At 37.2% G+C, this 24,224-nt stretch overlaps 1 protein-coding gene across 18 annotated transcripts in view; it reads left to right on the top strand.

Moving 5' to 3' along the window:
- The window catches only part of UNC79 (unc-79 homolog, NALCN channel complex subunit), a 258,599-nt gene that overhangs the window by 123,182 nt on the left and 111,193 nt on the right, over positions 1–24,224 (top strand). For all 18 annotated transcript variants that reach the window (XM_067027853.1, XM_067027851.1, XM_067027844.1 and 15 more), the window contains 6 exons: positions 11,572–11,762; positions 12,579–12,702; positions 14,691–14,831; positions 17,017–17,238; positions 19,239–19,466; positions 23,470–23,611. In XM_067027853.1, coding sequence (XP_066883954.1) covers positions 11,572–11,762; positions 12,579–12,702; positions 14,691–14,831; positions 17,017–17,238; positions 19,239–19,466; positions 23,470–23,611 — 1,048 coding nt within the window. The remainder of the gene's footprint in view (positions 1–11,571; positions 11,763–12,578; positions 12,703–14,690; positions 14,832–17,016; positions 17,239–19,238; positions 19,467–23,469; positions 23,612–24,224) is intronic.

Genomic DNA, 24,224 nt, shown 5'->3' with positions numbered 1-24,224 from the left:
AGAAGATTTGGGTTAGGAAATGCTAGGTAAGATATCTGAAAAGGAGGAAAAGAGCATAAATTAGAACAAGGAAATAAAAAGAAGACAAAGATTAGTGGTCAGAGTAGACTATAAACCTAGTTTCTGAGTCCAAAGGGCAGCCAGTCAAGAAGATTTCTAGATGTTGGGCTTAAAGCGTCTTTAGATGATGAATGAGACCATCAGTGTCATGGTCATGGTTATTTCCTAGAGCAGAGCATGGAAAATGTGGATGTTTGGTGAACTTCCTGAGTGGCCTAAACTGTTGCAGCAATAAGTCCTTTGAAGTTTATGTCAAGTTGTCCTGCTTCAGCTTACAGGGCTTTGGGACAAGACAACCTAGAATCTCAATAAGGATCTGGGCAGTCAGGTTTTAGTTCTTAGTGACACCAAGTGAAGAGAGTAGTAGAAGAATTGGAAACATTAATTACTGAAAACGTGCAAGACAGCAGGATCCAGTTTATAAAGAGTTTAAAAATAGCTCAAGGACAATGAACAGGACTAGAATCTGATAATCCACAAGGATGGGTTATAGTTTTCTGTTGAAACATAAAATTTCTCTCTCAATTACCGCCATTTTGATGAAAGAAAATCAAAGTAAGATGATTCTTGTTCACAAAATAAGTCTAGTCTTGTTAAATTTGGCCTGATTATTTGTATAAGTGCAGCAAAAATGGTATTTGGCCACATGGGCCTTTAAAAATTTGCTTTTCTGGAAGTTTTTTAAAGAATCTCAGATTGCACTTTTATTGATTTATTTTTTTAAAGATTTTTTTTGATGTGGACCGTTTTTTAAAGTCTTTATTGAATTCGTTACAATACTGCTTCTGTTTTATGTTTTGGTTTTTTGGCCGCGAGACATGTGGGATCTTAGCTCCTCAACCAGGGATGAAACATGCACCCCCTGCATTGGAAGGTGAAGTCTTAACCACTGGACTGCCAGGAAGGTCCCTCAGATTGGACTTTTAAAAGCCTCTCCACGCTAGGAAGCCAATCTGTCATCATACTTATTGGCAGTACCTATAGATTTGGGTGAATTTCTCTTCTTGAGATCCCCCAAATACTCTGTTTCCTGGGCCTGTCAAGAAGTGACTTTTCTTATTTGCCTGTAGGCTGGGAACATCATAAGTCAGGTACCAGGCTGGTTTTTTCCAAGAGGGCTTTATAAGCATTGGTTCCATGATGTCAACCTTAGTTCCTTAAAAATGTCTGGTTATATTTGATTCTATGCATGTCTTTCTCAAATATGACATTTCAGTCAAAGACTTGATAATATAACCAATTTTTCCAATTATGTCCTGTTACAAGGAGAATAGATTCTTACTGAACTTGTGTAAATAGCTATATTGCCATATAAATAAGAGTATTGTAAGAGTTTCTGAATTCTGGGAGGTTCAGGTAGGGAGAAAAAGAAATGTTTTGCTTTTGTTTACAAAGGTATAATCTACTAAATAGTCACGAGTTATAGATAAGTTAAGAGAAATGTTATACCCAGAAAACAGAATATTAATGAACCAGCAGTAAAAAACACATAAAAATTCTCATCTTCCTTCATCAGTTTATTCAGTCCCATGTAATTAATTATTTGTTCTGCTTGGTTAGCAGTTTTATGAACCCATTGGCTTCTCCACTAGAGTTCTGGAATCTTTACTCAGTCCAGTGGTATGGTCTCAAAGTCACTTAAGCAATGCCATCAGAAGTCTGTACCCCAGATTACCTGTTATAGTCCTTTCAATGGGTCTCAGAGACAGTCTTTTTTGCTGAAGATGAAGCATTCTGGACAGGAGCCAATTGCAAGAGCTTTCAGGAAAACACTGGAATAAAACAATAACTGTCTGTGAATGATAAAAGGCTTAAAATGGCTGTATTAAAGATCTGATGAGAGCAACTGGAATTATGATGATAAAATGATGCCATTATTGTATACTATCAGGCAAAATAGCATAAGAATATAATAGTGAACAAAAAAGGCATTGACAGATTTTTAGAAATTACATCTAATTCCTGGGATACTTATGTTAAAAACATTTACCTATACAGGTATAAGCTAGGGAAGGTTAAGAATCTCTTCTTATTTGCCCGTGATTTTCATGCAGTTCAACATATTAAATAGACCTAATTAGTTTAACATGTCTTTTTACCAGGAGAGAACAAATGCTTTGAGGTTTTCCAGAGGCCCTCTCAGAAGTCTCAAAGTCAATTTGAGATCAGGATTTTATTTAGGATTTGATTTTGGTGTATGTGCTGCCGAAGCGAGCATAGGATTTGATTTGGGGAAGCAAATATCAAAAGCTGTCAAAATGTCAAAAGGTTTTGACACTTAATTAACCAGGATGACAGGTCATTATGAAATAATACTTAGTTATCCATTTAACCAAAATGTCAATACAGATATCAGAAGTAAATATGGGATCTAACATAATTTAAAATTGAGAAGACTCGGTTCTTTTAAATAATTGAGGACATGATGAAGACATATTCTCCCCCTCCCCACACACAGTTGCTTTACAACTTCATATTTTCATTCAGGTTTTTGTCCTTCACTTTCCTCTTTCTCATCTGGAAAGCCTTCACACAACCTCTAAACCACTATTGATACCTTAGGACAGAATTACAATCTTTTTCCTTGACAAGAACACCCCTCATTCCTTGAATATGTTGCATAAAGAGGTTTTTCCTTCATCCTTATTATTTCTAGAAGCTTCATTTATATATTGATTATAATTTTCAACACTTAATAACCTCTATTTTTCAGCGAAGACCAGGAAGTAAACAATTGTGAATTGCTTGTCACATACCAGCATTTTGTAGCATACTAGCAAATTTTATGATTATACCATCTCATAACTTCTAGAGAATATGCTTCTTCATAGTATAATTTCTCAGTGGCAAAATGGACACATTTATTAACAGATCCAAACAGCTTTAGCTCTCTGTAAAAATAGGAAGGCAAAAGTAGATAAAATTAAACTTATATTCAGTAGTTAATGTTTTGGTATTTTATCTTATTTAGAAATGATCTAGATATTCAATGAATATCTATTATTTAACTGAATATAAATTTAATTTCAGGTTACCAAAAAGATTTTGGAAACTACTTCTAAGAAGACATATTATAACACACAATTACTGTTGAAATAAAGTTTGTCATAATAATAATTTAATTTGATTAAAATGGAATCTATAAATTTTATAATCTTAAACCTCTAGTAAATATAATATTAGCTTATTTGACTAGTAAACCCATGTAGAATAAAAATGTATGCTCATATCATACTCAGTGCTGATAACTCAGAAGATGCAGCTTTTTTTTTTTTTTTTTTTTTTTTTTTTTTTTTTTTTTGCGGTATGCGGGCCTCTCACTGTTGTGGCCTCTCCCGCCGCGGAGCACAGGCTCCGCGGCCATGGCTCACGTGCTTAGTTGCTCCGCGGCATGTGGGATCCTCCCGGACCAGGGCACGAACCCGTGTCTCCCGCATCTGCAGGCGGACTCTCAACCACTGCGCCACCAGGGAAGCCCGCAGCTGTTTTTATTAAACCAATAATATTAAAATAGTCTTATTTATCAAAGATTTACACAAATTGTTACTGAACTCAGATTTGGCTGCTCACTGCTCAAAAGCCAATACTTGAGAGGCAAGTATTCATAGAAAGGAAAGTTGCTTTAATTAGAGAAGCCAGCAGTCTGGGGAGAAGGTGAACTCATGTCCCAAGACTAAGTTGGAAGATTGTGCTCAGCCATGACAGTTTTTAAAAGGAAAAAGGGGAAAGAATCTCAGTGAATCATTGAGGCAGGAGGTTGGGTTCTGCATCATTCCCCATTGGGTGCAGACTGGCTGACTCTTTCTTCAGATGTTACATTGCCTGCGTGATCTGCCTGCAGGATTGCTAAGGGGGCTGCTGGGGGTATAGAGCTAGTTATTCTTTAACTCCTTAATTCTTCATTCTTGCTTCTTTTAATCCAGGAAAAGAATCCACAGGTTAGGCAAGGCATGGTGTGCACTCAAGAGAGCATAATTCAGGAGTTAGGTTAAATTGTCTAGTGATCTCATTCCTATAAGGTTTGAGGGAACAGAAACAGGCAAACAGGAAAGGGGCAAAAGAGCTGCTTACAAATCCCCACTTTTCAGACATCATTCCATTTCTGTGGGATCAGGGGTGAAGGTCTGTTTTCTGTAACTTCTTCATGCTGACATAGGGCACTGTATTCTCAGAGTGAAAGGTGTCGACATGGGTCTGTAGCATTTCTTTGCTGACAATTTTAGTCGCCCACTTATATATATGGGCAGAGCAAGCTACAATTATTTTGATGCCCACAAAGATATAGATTATTATGAGCAATAATGTTAATCCCATTCTTTTGAGGCCAGTTCTTAGAAATGTGCTAGCCATAGATTCAGTACTGCTCGAGTGGAGCACCTTATGTCTTGGCTACATTCTGGTCATCATGCAGTCAGCTTTTTCCCTCTGGTGGCAGTTATAGTATCTGTAAAACAGCTCAGGAATGTGCACCAGACACTGGAAGATTCTGTAACTCTCTTGGCCTAATCATTAACTGCTTGAGCCTGCTTTTTGGTGACTCAGGGAGGCCTGGGAGACTTTAGCTTTTCTACAAACAAGAGGCAGGGGAAATAGAGGAGCCTTTGCACTTGGGGGTGGGGTGGGGGATCAAGGTTCTGCTCAGTTTCAAAATCACATGAACTTGAGGAACATTTGGGTTGCTTCCTATATTTCTGAGAGTTTGGGGAATATTTAATTTTTTTTTCTTTTAGTTTTGTTGATCTTTGTATTGTTTTGTTTGTTTCTATTTCATTTGTTTCTGCTCTGATCTTTATGATTTCTTTCCTTCTGCTAACTTTGGATTTTGTTTGTTCTTCTTTCTCTAGTTCCTTTAGGTGTAAGTTTAGATTGTTTATTTGAGATTTTTCTTGTTTCTTGAGGTAGGCTTGTATAGCTATAAACTTCCCTCTTAGAACTGCTTTTGCTGCAACCCATATGTTTTGGATCGTCGTGTTTTCATTGTCATTTGTCTTTAGGTATTTTTTGATTTCCTCTTTGATTTCTGCAGTGATCTCTTGGTTATTTAGTAATGTATTGTTTCGCCTCCATGTATTTGTGTTTTTTTACTTTTTTTCCCTGTAATTCATTTCTAATCTCATAGCGTTGTAGTCAGAAAAGATGCTTGATATGATTTCAATTTTCTTGAATTTACTGAGGCTTGATTTGTGACCCAAGATGTGATCTATCCTGGAGACTGTTCCGTGTGCACTTGAGAAGAAAGTGTAATCTGCTGGTTTGGGATGGAATGTCCTGTAAATATCAATTAAATCTATCTGGTCTATTGTGTCATTTAAAGCTTCTGTTTCCTTATTTATTTTCATTTTGGATGATCTGTCCGTTGGTGTAAGTGAGGTGTTAAAGTCCCCCACTATTATTGTGTTACTGTCGATTTCCTGTTTTATAGCTGTTAGCAGTTGCCTTATGTATTGAAGTGCTCCTATGTTGGGTGCATATATATTTATAATTGTTATATCTTCTTCTTGGACTGATCCCTTGATCATTATGTAGTGTCCTTCCTCGTCTCTTGTAACACTCTTTATTTTAAAGTCTATTTTATCTGATATGAGTATTGCTACTCCAGCTTTCCTTAGGTTTCCATTTGCATGGAATATCTTTTTCCATCCCCTCACTTTCAGTCTGTGTGTGTCCCTAGGTCTGAAGTGGGTCTCTTGTAGACAGCATATGTATGGATCTTGTTTTTGTATCCATTCAGCAAGCCTGTGTCTTTTGGTTGGAGCATTTAATCCATTCACATTTAAGGTAATTATCGATATGTATGTTCCTATGACCATTTTCTTAATTGTTTTGGGTTTGTTTTTGTAGGTCCTTTTCTTCTCTTGTGTTTCCCACTTAGAGAAGTTCCTTTAGCATTTGTTATAGAGCCGGTTTTGTGGTGCTGAATTCTCTTAGCTTTTGCTTGTCTGTAAAACTTTTGATTTCTCCATCAAATCTGAATGAGATCCTTGCCAGGTAGAGTAATCTTGGTTGTAGGTTCTTCCCTTTCAACACTTTAAGTATATCATACCACTCCCTTCTGGCTTGTAGAGTTTCTGCTGAGAAATCAGCTGTTAACCTTATGGGAGTTTCCTTGTATGTTATTTGTCGATTTTCCCTTGCTGCTTTCAATAATTTTACTTTGTCTTTAATTTTTGCCGATTTGATTACTATGTGTCTCGGCATGTTTCTCCTTGGGTTTATCCTGTGTGGGACACTCTGCGCTTCCTGGACTTGGGTGGCTATTTCCTTTCCCATGTTAGGGAAGTTTTCGACTATCATCTCTTCAAATATTTTCTCGGGTCCTTTCTCTCTCTCTTCTCCTTCTGGGACCCCTATAATGCGAATGTTGGTGCATTACATGTTGTCCCAGAGGTCTCTTAGGCTGTCGTCATTTCTTTTCATTCTTTTTTCTTTATTCTGTTCTGCAGCAGTGAATTCCACCATTCTGTCTTCCAGGTCACTTATCCATTCTTCTGCCTCAGTTATTCTGCTATTGATTCCTTCTAGTGTATTTTTCATTTCAGTTATTGTATTGTTCATCTCTGTTTGTTTGTTCTTTAATTCTTCTAGGTCTTTGTTAAACATTTCTTGCATCTTCTTGATCTTTGCCTCCATTGTTTTTCCGAGGTCCTGGATCATCTTCACTATCATTATTCTGAATTCTTTTTCTGGAAGGTTGCCTATCTCCACTTCATTTAATTGTTTTTCTGGGGGTTTATCTTGTTCCTTCATCTGGTACATAGCCCTCTGCCTTTGCATCTTGTCTATCTTTCTGTGAATGTGGTTTTTGTTCCACAGGCTGCAGGATTGTAGTTCTTCTTGCTTCTGCTGTCTGCCCTCTGGTGGATGATGCTATCTAAGAGGTTTGTGCAAGTTTCCTGATGAGAGGGACTGGAGGAATATTTAATTTTTAAAAGCTCTTATTTTGTTTAAGCCCATTTAGAATAGAGATCTTTTAAGGTGTTTTACAAATTAATTTGACAAAACCATCCAGAGGAAGAAAATACCACCTATACATACCATACATATATAAACATACAGGCAGACACAAATACAGACCTTATAGAACATACAGACCTAATACAAAACTCACTAGTTTATATAAGAGCTGGTTTTCGTCTTTACCTCACTTTTATTCAAATTGTGTTTCTAGCAGATGGACCAAGTTGTTAGTCAATCTGTTCAATATAGGGGTTAAAGTTTTTAATCAATATTTGTAGGGGGAGACCCTTAAGAGCTTTTTATTTGCCCTGATATATAATCTTATGGAGGCTGTGATTCAGCCTAAGACAGTTGTTTTAGTTGACTAAGAAGTTACTTTTTAAAGGCTGGAGTGTGCTAAGGAAAAAGGCATTGGAGGTTTGTTAAGGGGAGTGTTAATTGATGCTTATCTGGAGAAGAAATAAATTTCTCCTTTTTTATGAGAGGAGGCAATAGTACAAATAAAAGCAAGGCACCCCTTAGAGAATTTAATTCCTTGAACATTTGCATTTTAAAGAGATGATTTCAGGTCCTTGAGAAGAGAGTGCTGGGTGGTAGAAGATTTAAATCTCAAAGAGGGAGAGAAAGGATTCAAGCTTGTAAGATAACAATCTAAGAGGGTTTTCAAGGGCATATTTTTCTCTTAACAGGTTTTGACTAGGACAAACAATAAATTCTCTTGGCAGCATTGAGCTTTTACAATCAGGCATTTTGAGGAAGGAAGTTCATGGGAGGTTGTCAAAATTTTTTGTGATGAGAGTCTGAAGTTTTTAACAGGTCCAAGGTGAGGCCTTAGTTGTGAAGAGGACTCATAGGAGCCTGTCCGAGCAGGCTGAGGCCTAAGACAATTGCTATTTAAGTGTTTCTTCTTCTGAAGGGCAGGGCAGCCCCTTTTCCAATGTCCTGACTTTTTACAGTATCTGCAAGCATTTTGAGATGAATAGGAGAGGCTTTGGGACTGGTAAGAAAGATGGATGAGCTTTGGGATTCTTCTAGAGCCACAGTTTTGTTTTTGTAAATACTCAATTAGTAAGGCAAGGTCACTTATTTTTAATTCTTCAAAGAATTAGATGACAGCCTCAATAATAACATTAAAGAGCTGGCCTGCCCATGCAACCACATTACTTTGAACTAACTTCTTTGTATCAGAAATGAGATTTTCAACTAAAGTAGAAAACAAAAGGCTCCTATGATCTGAGATTTGTAGATTTAGAGCTGTGTGCCTTTGCAATATTTTTTATAAATTGTGTGACAGAGGTTTTAGGATGTATTCCTTTTCTCCAAGTAGATCATTCCATTTTAGCCCAATTAAACCTCTGAGGGAAGGCCTTTATAATGGCTCCTACCAGGCTCTGAATGTCAGCCTCCAACTGGGTCATTCGTAGGAGGGAGGTAGTGGAGGGGGGAGGTTTATGGTGGGTGTGGATTTTAATTTTCTTTCTAAATCAGATTTCTGTTCTTCAGTTTTGTTAAGAGAGTCTTTTAGGCTAGCTGTGATCCTTTTTTGGTGTGCTTCTGTCAATCTGATCCTTCCCCATTGGTAAGAGGACATTTATTTAGGGTGAGAACTCTCTAAAATCCTTTTAAACATAAAAACTTTTCCAAATCAAAGGATCCATTGTCTGGTCACTGACAATTTAGTATCTCCATAGGGATACTTGTTCCAAAATGTGACCCCAAACCAATAGGCCTTTATGTGGCTTAACCATAAATTAAATAGCCAAAAGGACCTCAGTAATGATACATTCCACAATCACAACATTATCAGTGGTAGCTCTTCTGAGTCCATGTAACTAACAACAACCCCAGAAATATAGTCACTTCCTGAAAATGTCTAGTCAATCATCTAGCATGTTGGCCAATATGATACCAAATAGATATTTGAACTTTAAATGGAGTTTATTTGTTTTGAATAATGTGGAATTCTAGATATAACAATTAAATATTTAAAATTGGATTCATTTAAAATAAGATAGTTTTTTGGCAATTAACCTATGACCAAGGAGGCAAGAATGTACAATGGGGAAAAGACAGCCTCTTCAATAAATGGTGTTGGGAAAACTAGACATGCAAAAGAATCAAACTGGACTACTTTCTCGCACAGTATACAAAAATAAATTTAAAATGGATTAAAGACTTAAACGTAAGACCTGAAACCATAAAATGTTTAGAGGAAAACATAGGCAGTATGCTCTTTGACATCAGTCTTAGCAATATTTTTTAGACATGTCCCCTCAAGCAAGGGAAACAAAAGCAAAAATAAGCAAATGGGACTACATCAAACTAAAAAGCTTTTGCGCAGCAAAGGAAACATTCAGAAAAGGAAAAGGTCACGTACTGAATGGGAGGAGCTATTTGTAAATGATATATCTGATAAGGGGTTAATATCCAAAATGTACAAAGTATTCATACAACTCTTATAAAAAAAATCCGATTAAAATTGACCAGAGGACCTGAATAGACATTTTTCCAAAGAAGACATACAAATGGCCAATAGGCACATGAAAAGATGCTCAACATCACTAACAATCAGGAAATGCAAATCAAAACCACAATGAGATATCACCTCACACCTGTCAGAATGGCTATTATCAAAAAGATGACAAATAGCAAGTGTTGCTGAGGATGTGGAGAAAAGGGAACCCTCTTGCACTGTTGGTTGGAATGTAAATTGATGCAGCCACTATGGAGAACAGTATGGAGGTTCCTCAAAAAAATTAAAAATAGAACTACCATATGATCCAGCAGCTCCACTTGGGTATTTGTCCAAAGAAAACAAAAACACTAATTAGAAAAGATACATGCATCCTGATGTTCATTGCAGCATTATTTATAATAGACAAGATATGGAAGCAACCTAAGTGTCCATCAATAGGTGAATGGATAAAGAAGTGGTACATATATAATGGAATATTACTCAACCATAAAAAAGGATGAAATCTTGCCTTTTGTGACAACATGGATGAACCTACAGGGCATTATGCTAAGTGAAATAAGTCAGATAGAGAAAGACAAATATTGTATGATTTCACGTATATGTGGAATTAAAAAAACAAAACAAATGAATAAACATAACAAAACAGAAACAGAGTTGTAGATACAAAGAAGAAACAGGTGGTTCCCAGAGGGGAGGAGGGTTAGGGGGAAGAGAGAAATAGGTGAGGGAGATTATGAGGTATAAACTTCCAGTTGCAAAATGAATGAGTCACAGGTATGAAATGTACAGTGTGGGGAATATAGTCAATAACTATGTAATATCTTTGTATGGTGACAGATGATAACTAGACTTATTAGGGCGATCATTTTGAAATATATAGAAATATCAAATCACTATGTCGTGTAACAGGGACTGATATGGTGCTCTAGGTCAATCATACTTCAAAAACGAACAAACTCATAGAAAAAGAGATCAGATTTGTGGTTACCAGAGGTGGGGGGTGGGGAAAGGGGAATTAGATGAAGGCAGCTAAAAGGTACAAAATTCCAGTTATAAGATAAATAAGTACCAGGGATATAATGTAAAAACATGATAAATATAATGAACACTGATGTATGTTACACGCGAAAGTTGTTAAGAGAATAAATCCTAAGATTTCTCATCACAAGGGAAAAATATCTTTCTATTTCTTTAATTTCATATCTATAGTGACGGATGTTCACTAAACTTATTGTGGTAATCGTTTCATGATGTATGTAAGTCAAGTCATCATGGTGTACAGTACACTTTAAACTTATACAATGCAGCACGGCAATTATAACTCAATAAAACTGGAAGGAAAAAAATAACGTATTTTCCCACAAATCTTGTGTTATATGGTAAAGATCTAGGACCAGTCAACCCTTTGTTACTTTGATACATATAATAGTAATATAGGATCTTTATTTAAAATCAGAATTACAAACAGAACCTCAATTTGTAATTTTTAAGTTTTTCTGCATTAGAAAATTAATATATTATTTAGTAAACAATATAGCTTTTTAAAAAGTCATGGATTCAACCAGCCTTAGAACATTCTTAGGGAAGAGATTGTGGCAGAATATGCAGCATAGGAGAAAAAAATACTCTCTGTCACTTCGTTTGCCATAATGAAAAATCTTCAATACAAAATGTACAGTAGTAGAAATCTGTGTTCCTTTGAAACACAGGTATAACTGCACATATTTGCAATGGCTTTGTCAAACCTTAGAAAAAATGCTCCAATAGCCTGTTCACCCTACTAGGAATAAATCTTTGGAATTTTAATTCATGTGTGATTTGAGACGTCTGCAGTAGAATAGTTCAAATTCAGTCTGTGAGCAGTATTTGGACCTATTTGTGACTATGGTTTCTTTTTTGGTAACTAAGGGATCCTGGTGGTTTGTAGTTTTTTTACAAATCTTACTCAATATACTTGACCCAGGTTTCAGATGTAATGGATAGTGGTCTTTGTACCCATTTCATTTAGTATTTCCTTGAGTATAAATGTAACAAGTGTACTTTGTTCTTTTCCCCTGTGGCTGTGGAAATGCCATCAGGTTGGTGGATACTGGGATAAGTCCTGTAGCACAGTGACTCAGTTGAAGGAAGGTCTCAACCGAATCCTCTGCCTGATTCCCTACAATGTGATCAGTCAGTCCGTGTGGGAGTGTATCATGCCAGAATGGCTGGAAGCCATCAGAACAGAAGTCCCAGATAATCAGTTAAAAGAATTCAGGGAAGTATTAAGGTGGGTAAGTAGTTTAATGAAGTCACTGTTAATTATGATATTTAACATTTATTGAGCATGTACTGTGTGCCAGGCACTGTGCTAAGCATTTTATATAATATCATTTACTTTTAAATGATCCTATAGAAAAATTTGAGGATTCAAAATGAAATAGTTGCTATAAATTGTGCTAAGATGATTTGTAATTGTTCAGAAAGGATTTCGTTCTTATGGGATAATAAAAAGATACACCATATTGTTTATTTTCTAATGTAATTATGATTTGGATAAAGTGGGAAAAGTACAAAGGGACAATGTTTTTATTTATTTATTGTTTATTTTTAATTTTTTTTTGCGGTACGCGGGCCTCTCACTGTTGTGGCCTCTCCCGTTGCGGAGCACAGGCTCCGGACGCGCAGGCTCAGCGGCCATGGCTCACGGGCCCAGCCGCTCCGCGGTATGTGGGATCTTCCCGGACTGGGGCACGAACCCGCGTCCCCTGCATCGGCAGGCGGACTCTCAACCACTGCGCCACCAGGGAAGCCCGGGACAATGTTTTTAGATGCTGGGGAGCAATTCCCTAGAAGTGCAATTCCTTAGAAATGCAATTCCTTCTGTTAAACCTGATATGAGTATGAACCCCAATGTTATTAACAACTGTATGAATTATTTATATCTATTCCAACGACATAAGCTTTTTCAGTAAAATGAAACGTGCTAATAGTTCAGAACACAGACTAAACTGTTTGGCTCCCCAAATAAGATATAGATGGAAATGCAACAGTAGACCCTACTATATGCCCACTGGTCATTTACTTTCGTTGCTCTGCTTTTCAGCAAAATGTTTGACATTGAGCTTTGTCCTCTACCTTTTTCAATGGAAGAGATGTTTGGCTTTATTAGTTGTCGGTTCACAGGATACCCTTCCTCTGTGCAGGAACAAGCTTTACTGTGGCTTCATGTAAGTAAATGATACTTTTGATCATTTTGGGCAACAGTTTTTAGCCTATGAACTTTAGCTCCTTGGGTAGAGGGGCAGAGAGTTATTGCAAAGAATCCTTAAACACGTATGTTTGCTCAGGACTATCTGTAGACTAGTAACTCATATGCATAGACAAATAGCTATATTTCAAATATATTAGCTATAGTTGTGGTTAATAAAATACAAATTTGTGCGATACTATTACTAAATTCATAGTAGCTTTTGGTTCTTATATTTTTTCTATCAATAGATACTAAAAGTGTAATAGCTGTCTTGTGGGATTCTGATAAATTTTTTGATATTAAATAGGTCCTTTACTTGGAAAGGTTGAAAGTTATCGATTTAGGGAGTAGTTCATGCTATTCCCTCAGCCTGGAATGACTTCATTTCCTGTCTGCATATGTGAACTATAGCTTATTCTTTAAAATTCAGCTCCGAAATTATCTATAAAGTTTTCTCCTATGTCACACCCCTATCCTCCCATTAGAATTCATTATTCCTTCCCCCAGTATTCATATAGGTTTTCTGTGTAAACTCTATTTCTGTTTAATATTATAGTTAACTTTTGTCTCTTTTTCTGATTACAAAGGCCTGGAGTGCAGGGTCCAGGTCTTTTTCATTTTTGAATTTATAACTCCCTCATCCTTTCCTCTCAGCATCTGGCACATGCTTTGTTATTTAGTGTACATTCTTGAAAATTTATTAAATTGAGTTGAACTCCTATTATAAAATTCGGACAATTTCAGAAAAGGAGGACAGAGTCAATATTTAGATTAGCTATGGATGAAGATACATTTCTGTATCATGGAAGGATGTGATCTCAAAGGCTTTTCAAGTTCTGAAGATGCCTTTCTGGGTTGTAAACTAAAGAATAATATTTTTCAAAACTCACAAGTAGTAAAGGGATTTAAAAAAAAATCACTTTGGGGACTCAGAATTTTAACTTTTCATCCCCAAGTAGACTTCCATAAGATAATTTCCATTTTAGGAAAGCCCATCCTTCTACAGATGGCTAGATATCACCTCAGTTATTCAGTTATACACCCTTTAGCTGTGCCATCTGGAGGTGAGCAGACAGGACTGTAAACCTCCAGAACGTAGAGGTTCTCCATAGCTAGAGCAATTACAGCTTATATGTTTTACAGACTGGGCTTTGACACAATTTTGCTTTGAAGACAGAGTGCTGTAGTTGAAGGAGGTTTTAAACCTCTGGTCTAACCATTTGGGGAATAGAGTGAACAATATAGTGATTGGATTGACTCATTTATTAATTAATTATAGAAACATTTATAGAGCTCCTATGTACCAGGCACAGTAATAGGCAGTAGGATAAAAATGGGATAAGAAATGATCCTTTCCTCATACTTGCTTTTTTCAAGGAACTCACAGTGGGGAGATAGTATCAAATAATCAAATATAATAAAAAGTGATAAATTGCTCTAATAAAGGTATGTACAAAGTTTTAAGAAAGCAGAGAAGACAGATGGATTAATTCTGTCTGAAGGAAGGAGGCATCTATTTCTAGAAAATTCATTACAGATAAAGTAACATGATTTTGACAGAAGGGTACCTGAGCTTGCACCAGAGAGCAAGGTCGGATGGGGCATTCAGGTCAGAGTGGGGAAGGATTGGAGGAAGATTGCTCACAGATTATACTAGTTCAGGAGAAAAGTGATGAACTAAGGCAACAGCAGTGGTATGGAAAGGAGGGGACAGCATCAGGAGGTACTTAGAAGTTTTAATAGAAAAAACATGGTGATTTATTGGGTGTGGGGAGTGGAGGAGTGGGAATGTTCAATGATAGCTTTGAAATTTTTAGTATGAATAATTGAGGATGACTGCAGATAGAGTATGTGTGAGGCTAAATGTCCTTATGTTCAATAGGTCACCTTAGGGAAAAATGTTAAATGTAGTTTTTTAAAGTTTTAATGTTTATATTTTGGGGGACATATGCCTTTTTTCCCCAGGTATTATCAGAGTTAGACATCATGGTTCCACTTCAACTATTAATCAGTATGTTTTCTGATGGAGTTAATTCTGTCAAAGAACTGGCAAATCAAAGAAAATCAAGAGTCAGTGAACTGGCAGGGAACCTTGCAGCTCGAAGGGTAATTATTGCCACAATTGTTTTTGTCTTACTTGTTAAGATTTTGAAAACTCTTGTCAATTATAGTGGGCCTTAAAGTCACATCCTCATAAACTGCTCTGAAAATGCTTTCTTCATCCTATCCCACTCACTCTGTTAACCTTTTAAGCACATTAAATAACAGAAAACACTGTTCTAAGACGTTTGGTATAGTCTGTAATCAGTAAGTTATTGAGTTTTCATTTTCCTTTGAGTTTTTCTCCTACACATCTCTGCTAGCTACCTCTCATCCTCGAGAAACCAAAAAGAGTAGCTTGAGCTTTGGTGGTACTATTCCAGTTTTGTTTTGTTTTCTGGTGAATAAGAATTCTTTACCAGCTAGTGGGCAGATCACTGCTTCACTTTGGGAATGAGGAGTTTGGATATTTTTGTTTGCTTGCTTTTTGCTTTTCCCTATTGTGTTTTGGGAAAAGATGATCAACTAGGGGTGATTGTGAGTGATGCTGTCACTGTAAACTAACTGAGCCCATTTTATTGACCCCTTTGTACCTTTGAGAATGAGAAAATATAGTCTGGTCTACAGTGTACAAGAACCATTGGACATTTGTGATAATTTTTCTACGGAGGACCTGATAAAATTTCTGCTGTTGTCCTGACATTCCCAGACCATGATCAGTTTTGGAGAGGTTGACTCTCATCAACCTCTCCAAGGCAGGGACTGTTCTCACCTGTCTCCTTGCCAAGCCTCTCCATAACATTTTCCCAGCTGTATACTGCAGGCCCCCAGTCATTCTACCTGCTCTCTAGGGATTAGAAAATGAGACTATAACATGAGCATGGATCATAGTTTGTATTCAGTGCTTTCTTTTTAAAAAATCATTACTTCTTTTCTCATCTGCCTCATAGAAGCCAGCTGCCAAACGTTTATATTTTATTTCTTCAGTAACCTTTAATATTACAGCACGTTATTAACACTTTATGCTGTGTAATGTATTGACACTTAATGACATCACAGGATTGTGTGAGGCAGGTGGGAAGAGCTCATGATCCTCATTTTACAACTACTTAACCTGAGGTTCAGTGAACTGAAGTGATTTGCCGTAGATAACGCTATCATTATCCAGGTATTCTCATTCTAAATGGGGGTACTCTTCTTTTTTATTTTAAATGTGGTGTTCAAGGAGATTTCTGATCATTAGAGAGATCTTAAAGAGAAAAAATATGATTTCAGAATGATGTGCAGGTATGTCAGTCAGCATCCTGCTACAGAATTTATCCCAGATGGTTCAAGTGAAGAGATTTTAATGGATACTCTGCCTATAGAGTTATGGGAAAGGATAAGGGGGCGATGGGGTTGGTGAGGCAGCCAGAGACCAGCAGTAGTTCACTAGGAAGCCTTTATACCCCTAGGGCTGAAGGAGCAAGGGAAAATATTCCTGGGTCTTTTGGGAGCTGAAATTATAAGGAAAGGCTGGCTAGAGGAACTATAGAGGATGGAGATACTGCCAAAGATGTAGCATCAAAGGAGGCAGGAGGTGGGAAGAAATCACTCCTACCTCTCGCTCCTCCAGCTTCAGGTCTTCCACTGGTGCCTCTCATTAACTGAACCCAACTGGAAACCAGCCAGCAAGAGGGCCAGGCATCCTTGGGCATAGAACAGGCCAGAAGAGGGCAGTGAGGGCCATTTGGGGGGAAGGGTTGGGTTGGCAAACGGAGAATAAACAGTACAGCAGGCTTGACATATATTGTTTTTTCATGACAGTTTAATACTTATTATACCCAGAGGCCATTTTTCTTTAACCAGTCATGTCAACCTGAGATTCTGTGCTGATGATTTTAAAAGTGATCTTGCAATGCTTTACTTCTGTAAGTTACCATTTTCAGATTATGGCTTTAAGTAGATGCAGACAGTTTAGTTTAATTGGAAATGTTTGACGGAATGAAAAATCTAATGGCAAAGAGAGCTGCCTTCATTCTTCTGGGTACTTATGTTTCATTCACCTGACAATTAGAAAGTTTGGATATTTTATTTCTTATTTTTATGTTTTGAGAAGATTCATAGGATTTGGAGGTACTAATCCTTCCTTGACTAAGGAAGGAAATCAGTGTAACAGCTGGGAATACCTTCCGCAGAGTCCTCAAATATTTTGTACAGCCATTTGAGCTTCTGTGAGTTCACTTATGTGTGTTAATGTTCTTTTTTCTAGGTGAGTGTTGCCTCTGATCCTGGTCGACGAGTTCAGCACAATATGCTGAGTCCATTTCATAGTCCTTTTCAGAGTCCATTTCGGAGTCCTATGCGTAGTCCATTTCATAGTCCTTTCAAGAATTTTGGACATCAAGGAGGAAGGACTATTGACTTTGATTGTGAAGATGATGAAATGAATCTAAATTGTTTCATCCTCATGTTTGATCTTCTCCTGAAGCAGGTAGCTGAAGCATGAACTTCCTTTAGTTCAGAGGTGAAGAATGAGGGAAAGCATTGTATAGTGATTCTTTCTATGTGTTGGGCATCTTCGCACTTACTGAAATGCTGCAGCATCGCTCAAGACATTTCACAAACTTCCATGGGGATTTCCTAAGGAGTCTGAAAAATACTTGTATGAATAACTGCAATGATGTTGACACATGAGAATGGATATGAATTTTAGAAACACCCTAGCATCATTAGAATTGATTTTGTTTAACAAATTTGGTGAACAAACTGGGTAATGCTATTTTGGGGAAGAGCAAGGTACAACTCTATAGTGATGGGCTGATTTTAATATATTATATAAATTGATTTTTGAAGTTAATTTTAAAAGAAAAGTTTAAAAAAGGCTTTGGTCAGGAGAACATTTCTCTTAACTTTTTATTTTGAAATAATTTCAGACTTACAAAAAAGTTGCAAGAATAGTACAAAAAATTCCCAAGTACTTTCCCCCAAATTCTCCGGATGTCAACATTTACCACATTTATTTCTCCTCTCCTCTCTTAATCTGTATGTGTATGTATGAATTGTAGAATTTTTTAATGAACCATTTGAAAGTAAATTGCAAACAGGATGTCCCTTTATCCTTAAATACTTCAGAGTGTATTTTCTAAAAAAAGACATACTTTTACATAACCAAGTACAGTTATCAAAATCAGGAAATTAATATTATAATATTATTATCTATTATAAAACTTACAGAAATTATTCATTTAAAAAATTGCTATGATAATCATACCATATTAAGAGCAAAAGTAAAAAGTTATTTTTGACTGAGGACACAATCCAGCATCAGTCATTACAATGATTTGTCCTGACTTATTAGTTCTTTAGTCTTTGTTTATCTTTCATATTCTTGACATTTCTGAAGAGTACAGTCCAGTTACTTTATAGAATATTTCTCAATTTGAGTTTGTCTGATGTTTCCTTATGAATCAATTTGAGTTAAGCATTTTTGTCAGTCATACCACAGATGTGATGTTATGTTGTTTTCAGTGCATGATATCAGGGGGCACATGACATGATAATGTCCCATTACTGGTGGTAATAACTTGGTTAAGGTGATTTCTGCCAGATTTCTCTACTACAAAGCCACTATTTTCCCCTTTGTAATTAATAACTAATTTGTAGGGAGCTACTTTAAGACAGATTTCCTGTTTTTCATCAGACTTTCACCTTCTAGGTTTAGTATCCATGGATGATTCATGCCTGAATCAATTTTTACTCTGTTGGTTACCAAATGATAATATTCTAATTCCATCATTTCTTTTAATTTATTAGCTGACATTCTACTGAAGGAACAGGTTCCCTGCCTCTCCCATTTATATATTTATTTGTTTAATCTACTTATACCTGAATGTAGTCATGGATTCTTTTGTTCAGTGGGCTAAAATCTGTTACTATGATTATTTATTTTGAGGCTCATTTCATCCCACATTTGGCCCATGAGAGTCCCTTCAAGCTGGCTTCTGTGTTCTACTGACATCTTCCCATCATTCTTTGAACACTTCCTTAATGTCTCACATGACAGAATGTTCCAGGCTCATTTTATATTTTCCTAGCCCCAACCCTGGAATCAGCCATTTCTCCAAGGAGTCCTGGTTCCTTTAGTGGATAATGGTATTTAGAAACCAAGATCTGGACACTAGGTGAGGAACAGCATTTTTTAAATGTGTAAAATCTCACAAAGTGATGGCTTTAAAAAAGAACTCTCTTTTAAATGTCCTACATGATTTAAAAAATAATTCCTATTACTTTGTATTGTGTTTATATTCTTTTTAGAAGAGTCCATGGAAAGTAATGTATGCTCATGGTCTGTAAGCCTTATCATCTTTAAATAATTTATATTGTCATCAGTTAGTGAAAATTGTCCCCAGTTAGTGTGCCAGTGGAATATTGGACAAAAGGACCAAACTCCTTCTTCTTCTTCTTTTTTGCCTTTTTTTGGGTATCTTTCAGATGGAGTTACAAGATGATGGGATCACGATGGGCTTAGAGCACAGCTTATCAAAGGACATTATTTCTATTATAAACAATGTCTTCCAAGCCCCCTGGGGGGGCTCCCACACCTGCCAGAAGGAAGAAAAAGCAATTGAGTGTAACTTATGTCAGTCTAGTATTATCTGCTATCAGCTTGCTTGTGAGCTCCTGGAGAGAATGGCTCCCAAAGAAGAAAGCCGGCTGGTGGTAAGCAGTTGAAGACATGAGATGATCCATGCCTAATGGTAATAAAGACTGCAGTAGATGGTGTAATGGAGTGTTCCTCCAGTATTATCTTGTGCTCCATGCTGGGTTATATGTGAGATTGCATTAAAAGAAAGTTTCCCTGTTCCTTCGGTTAACTCAGGCTCCTGGAAAAAGACATGAGATGGAGCTACATTACACAGAATTCCTGAGTTAGAATTCTTGACTCTTGAGTTAGGGTTGTAGTATATCCATTCATACAATTTTCATAAATACAAAGCATTACTGGTATTCTTGAAATAACTTTTATCACAAAGTTATCTTACAAAGTTTAGATAACAATGAATACTACAAAATATAGACATCAAATATTGAGTAAGTAGATTGGATATGGACACTGAAAATTCCTTGGTCACCTCAGTGTGTAAAACCCATTGACTTGATCAACAACCAGTAAAGCTTTCATTTCATTTTCTGCTTTTTAAGAAAATTGTTTAAATAGGGAACAGCTAACATATGCCATGAATTATCTACTCCATATATTAGTTATTCCCTGTTTAGCCTATTTTCCATCTAAGATACACACATCACCAAAACACCCACATAGCATCATAGGTAGATGAACCTCAATCATTTGAGCTGGTGTTCGCCATCTTCTCTTTTTCTTCCCCTAGTGTTTGTCTAGGTAGAAAGTGACTTCTTTTAAAAAATTTTCTGGGGATGTGTAGTATATATGCAGTAAAGTGTTTCTTCAGTTTTTAAATACCTTTCAGCCCATGTAACTCATTAGTCCTATCTGCCACAACATAATGTTCCTGTAGTACGGTCTTCTAACACCGTCATTGGGTATATAGTCTAAAGCAGTCCCAGTAATAGATGGTTCGAAAACATCGTCTAGCTTAGAGCCTAATCAGGAAGATGTTTACATAAATGATAAACCTAAGATGCTCATGATGAGCATAGTGAGAAAGAGATGAACAAGATAGCTATGGGAGGACAGAGGGAGGATGAATCTAGGTTAGAGGTGTGATGGGGATCGGCAGAGTCTTCCCGGAGGAAATGTCTGCTGAGCGCATATTTGAAGGAGGAGTGGAGTTAATGAAATGAAGGTGATAGGAGAGAAGGACTGTTGAGACCCAGAAAACTGTTTAAATGATACAGAGGAAAGGGGGTGATGATACACTCAGGAAACTACGAGTAGTTCATCATTGCTAGAGCAGCAAGGAGGATGGCAAAGGAGTAAAAGGTAGACTCAGTTTTATAGTCAAATTTATTAAGGGCTCTGTCTGTCAAACTAAGAGGTAAGGATTTTGTCTTGGTGACAATGGGGGAATCCTGAAGAATTTTAATCAGGGTGGTGATATAATTTGATGAATGTGAGAAATTCTGCCAGTGGAGGAGAGAGATTAGAGGATTTGGAGGCCAGGGACAGGTATCTAGTCAGAAGGTAATGCTGTCACTCAGGGGAGAAACAGGGGAGCCTGAACTAAAGCAGTGATGGTGGTGATGAAGAGAAGGTGTGGACCTGACAGGTTTTTAGGAAAGAGAGTCAACAGCACTTGGTGTTTAGTTAGCGTTTAGCGATGGAAAAGTTGAGGACAAATCCATGTTTTCTGGCTTGGGAGCTGATGATGTTTCCATTTACAGAAAATTATATGTGAGTTACTGGGTGTGTGCCGAAGAAAACTGGGTGTATGCAGCAGGAAACTTTTTGCCATGTCGAACTTTATGAAACTCAGTTTATAATTTGATTTAGTGTCTTGTTCATGGGTGACCAAGGAACAGGGCCAGCCTCAGCAAAACTGCGAAGTTGGCAAAGATATTCTTCAGAACCCTCCCAGACACCGTTTTAGCACTGGTTTCTTTCTTCTTGGTGTCCTTCGTGTATCCCATCAATCTTTACCTCCTTCTTGCTTTCAGCTGGCTATCAAGTAATTCTTCAAATTACTGGTTAAAGTGTTAGCTAAAGAGGATATTTTAAAATTTTATTTATTTAAAAATTTTTTAAATTTAATTTTTATTTTATATTGGAGTATAGATTTACAATGCTGTGTTAGTTTCAGGTGTACAGCAAAGTGATTCAGTTATACATATACATATATCCATTCTTTTTCAGATTCTTGTCCCATATAGGTTATCACAGATCATTGAGCACAGTTCCCTGTGCTATACAGTAGGTCCTTGTTGATTATCTATTTTATATATAGTACTGTGTATATGTTAATCCCAAACTCCTAATTTATCCCTTCCCCAACCTTTCCCCTAAAAGTGGATGATTTTAAAAGAGGATATTTGAAGGTGGGAGTTGAAAGAGAGAATAAAACTGGAATAGGAGGATAACTAGGGATGGATATTTTAAACGGTAGCTATTCCTAGTACATTCTCTATCTCTCTTTAAATCTTCTTTTCCACCCATTTTTCAGCTTGTTATATATCTATATATAGACATACAGATATAGTGTTAAGTATATTCATATTGTTGTACAACCAATCTTTTTGTCTTGCAAAATGGAAACTCTATACCCATCAAACAATAATGCCCATTTCTCCCTCCCCTTAACCCCTGGAGACCACCATTTTACTTTCTGTTTCTATGAGTTTGACTCCTGTAGATACATCATATAAGTGGAATAATCCAATATTTGTCCTTTTTTAACTAAAAATAGAACTACCGTACGACCTAGCAATCCCACTACTGGGCATATACCCTGAGAGAACCATAATTCAAAAAGAGTCATGTACCAAAATGTTCATTGCAGCTCTATTCATAATAGCCAGGACCTGAAAGCAACCTAAGTGTCCATCGACAGATGAATGGATAAAGAAGATGTGGCACATATATACAATGGAATATTACTCAGCCATAAAAAGAAATGAAATTGAGTTATTTGTAGTGAGGTGGATGGACCTAGAGACTGTCATACAGAGTGAAGTAAGACAGAAAAAGGAAAACAAATACCGTATGCTAACACATATATATGGAATCTAAAAAAAAAAAAATGGTTCTGAAGAACCTAGAGAGACAGGACAGGAATAAAGACGCAGACGTAGAGAATGGACTTGAGGACATGGGGAGAGGGAAGGGTAAGCTGAGACAAAATGAGAGAGTGACATGGGCATATATACACTACCAAATGTAAAATCATAGCTAGTGGGAAGCAGCCACATAGCACAGGGAGATCAGCTCGGTGCTGTGTGTCCACCTAGATGGGTGGGATAGAGAGGGTGGGAGAGAGATGCAAGAGGGAGGGGATATGGGGATATACATATGCATATAGTTGATTCACTTTGTTATACAGCAGAAACTAACACAACACTGTAAAGAAATTATACTCCAATAAAGATGTTAAAAAAGAAAATTTGTCCTTTTTTGACTGGCTTGTTTCACTTAGCATAACGTCCTCAAAGTCCATTCATGTTGTAGCATGTGTCAGAATTTCCTTCCTTTTCAAGGGTGAATAATATGCCATTGTATGCATTTTGTCTATCTGTTCATCTGTTGATGGACACCTGGGTTGCCATACCTTGCTCTGTTTAACTCACATATTGTAGAAATTTCTTGCTCCTAAAAATTTGACTTCCCCCAGCAACCAGTATTTGTATCTAAATATATTGGTGTGAACCCCTTATTATTCTCTGCTAAATAAGTGCTGTGATTAACCAAAATGAGCATGGCTTGGAATCACCTGGCAAGTGGGACATGCTCACAGGGATTACAGCAGAGATGAGAAAGCAGACCTAGGAAGATTTAACAATGTTTTTGAGATTTTTTTCCATATTTATTTTAAGGGAATGAAAATATTTCAGAAAACAGCTGATCCAAATTTCCTTTAACCATTATGGCAATAAACTCAAGTCTCTATGGAGGCACATGCGTTTGCCCTCTGGGGCTCAGCACAGGGCCTGGGACACAGCAGGCGCTCACCCATCTTTGTTGAACTAAGTGGAGCCGCTCTTTACATCCCCAAAGGACTGCTCATCTGGCTGCTTGTCATATTTGTTTCAGGAGCCCACAGACAGCCTTGAGGACAGCCTCCTTTCTTCCAGACCAGAGTTTATCATAGGCCCGGAAGGTGAGGAGGAGGAGAATCCAGCAACTAAGCATGAGGAGAACCCACGCAATCGCACCGAGCCCATGGAACATGCTGGTAGGTGAACTCTTGGCTGATGGGGAGAGAGGTGTGCACATCCCAGCTTGCACAGGTCTTACTCTCAGAAGCCGGATTTCTTTTTTTTTTTTTTTTAACATCTTTATTGGAGTATAATTGTTTTACAATAGTGTGTTAGTTTTTCCTTTACAACAAACTGAATCAGTTATACATATACATATGTTCCCATATCTCTTCCCTCTTGCATCACCCTCTCTCCCACCCTCCCTATCCCACCCCTCTAGGTGGTCACAAAGCACAGAGGTGATCTCCCTGTGCTATGCGGCTGCTTCCCACTAGCTATCTAATTTACATTTGATAGTGTATATATGTCCATGCCACTCTCTCACTTCATCACAGCTTACCCTTCCCCCTCCCCATATCCTCAAGTCCATGCTCGAGTAAGTCTGTGTTTTATTTCCGTCCTACCACTAATCTCTTCATGACATTTTTTTCCCCTTAGAGTCCATATATATGTGTTAGCATACGGTATTTGTTTTTCTCCTTCTGACTTACTTCACTCTGTATGACAGACTCCAGGTCCATCCACCTCATTATAAATAACTCAGTTTCATTTCTTTTTATGGCTGAGTAATATTCCATTGTATATATG

Source organism: Kogia breviceps, chromosome 3, assembly GCF_026419965.1.
Source record: "Kogia breviceps isolate mKogBre1 chromosome 3, mKogBre1 haplotype 1, whole genome shotgun sequence".
Classification (NCBI taxonomy): domain Eukaryota; kingdom Metazoa; phylum Chordata; class Mammalia; order Artiodactyla; family Physeteridae; genus Kogia; species Kogia breviceps.
Note: the sequence above shows the minus strand (reverse complement) of the source record. Positions and strands in the feature narration are given on the sequence as shown.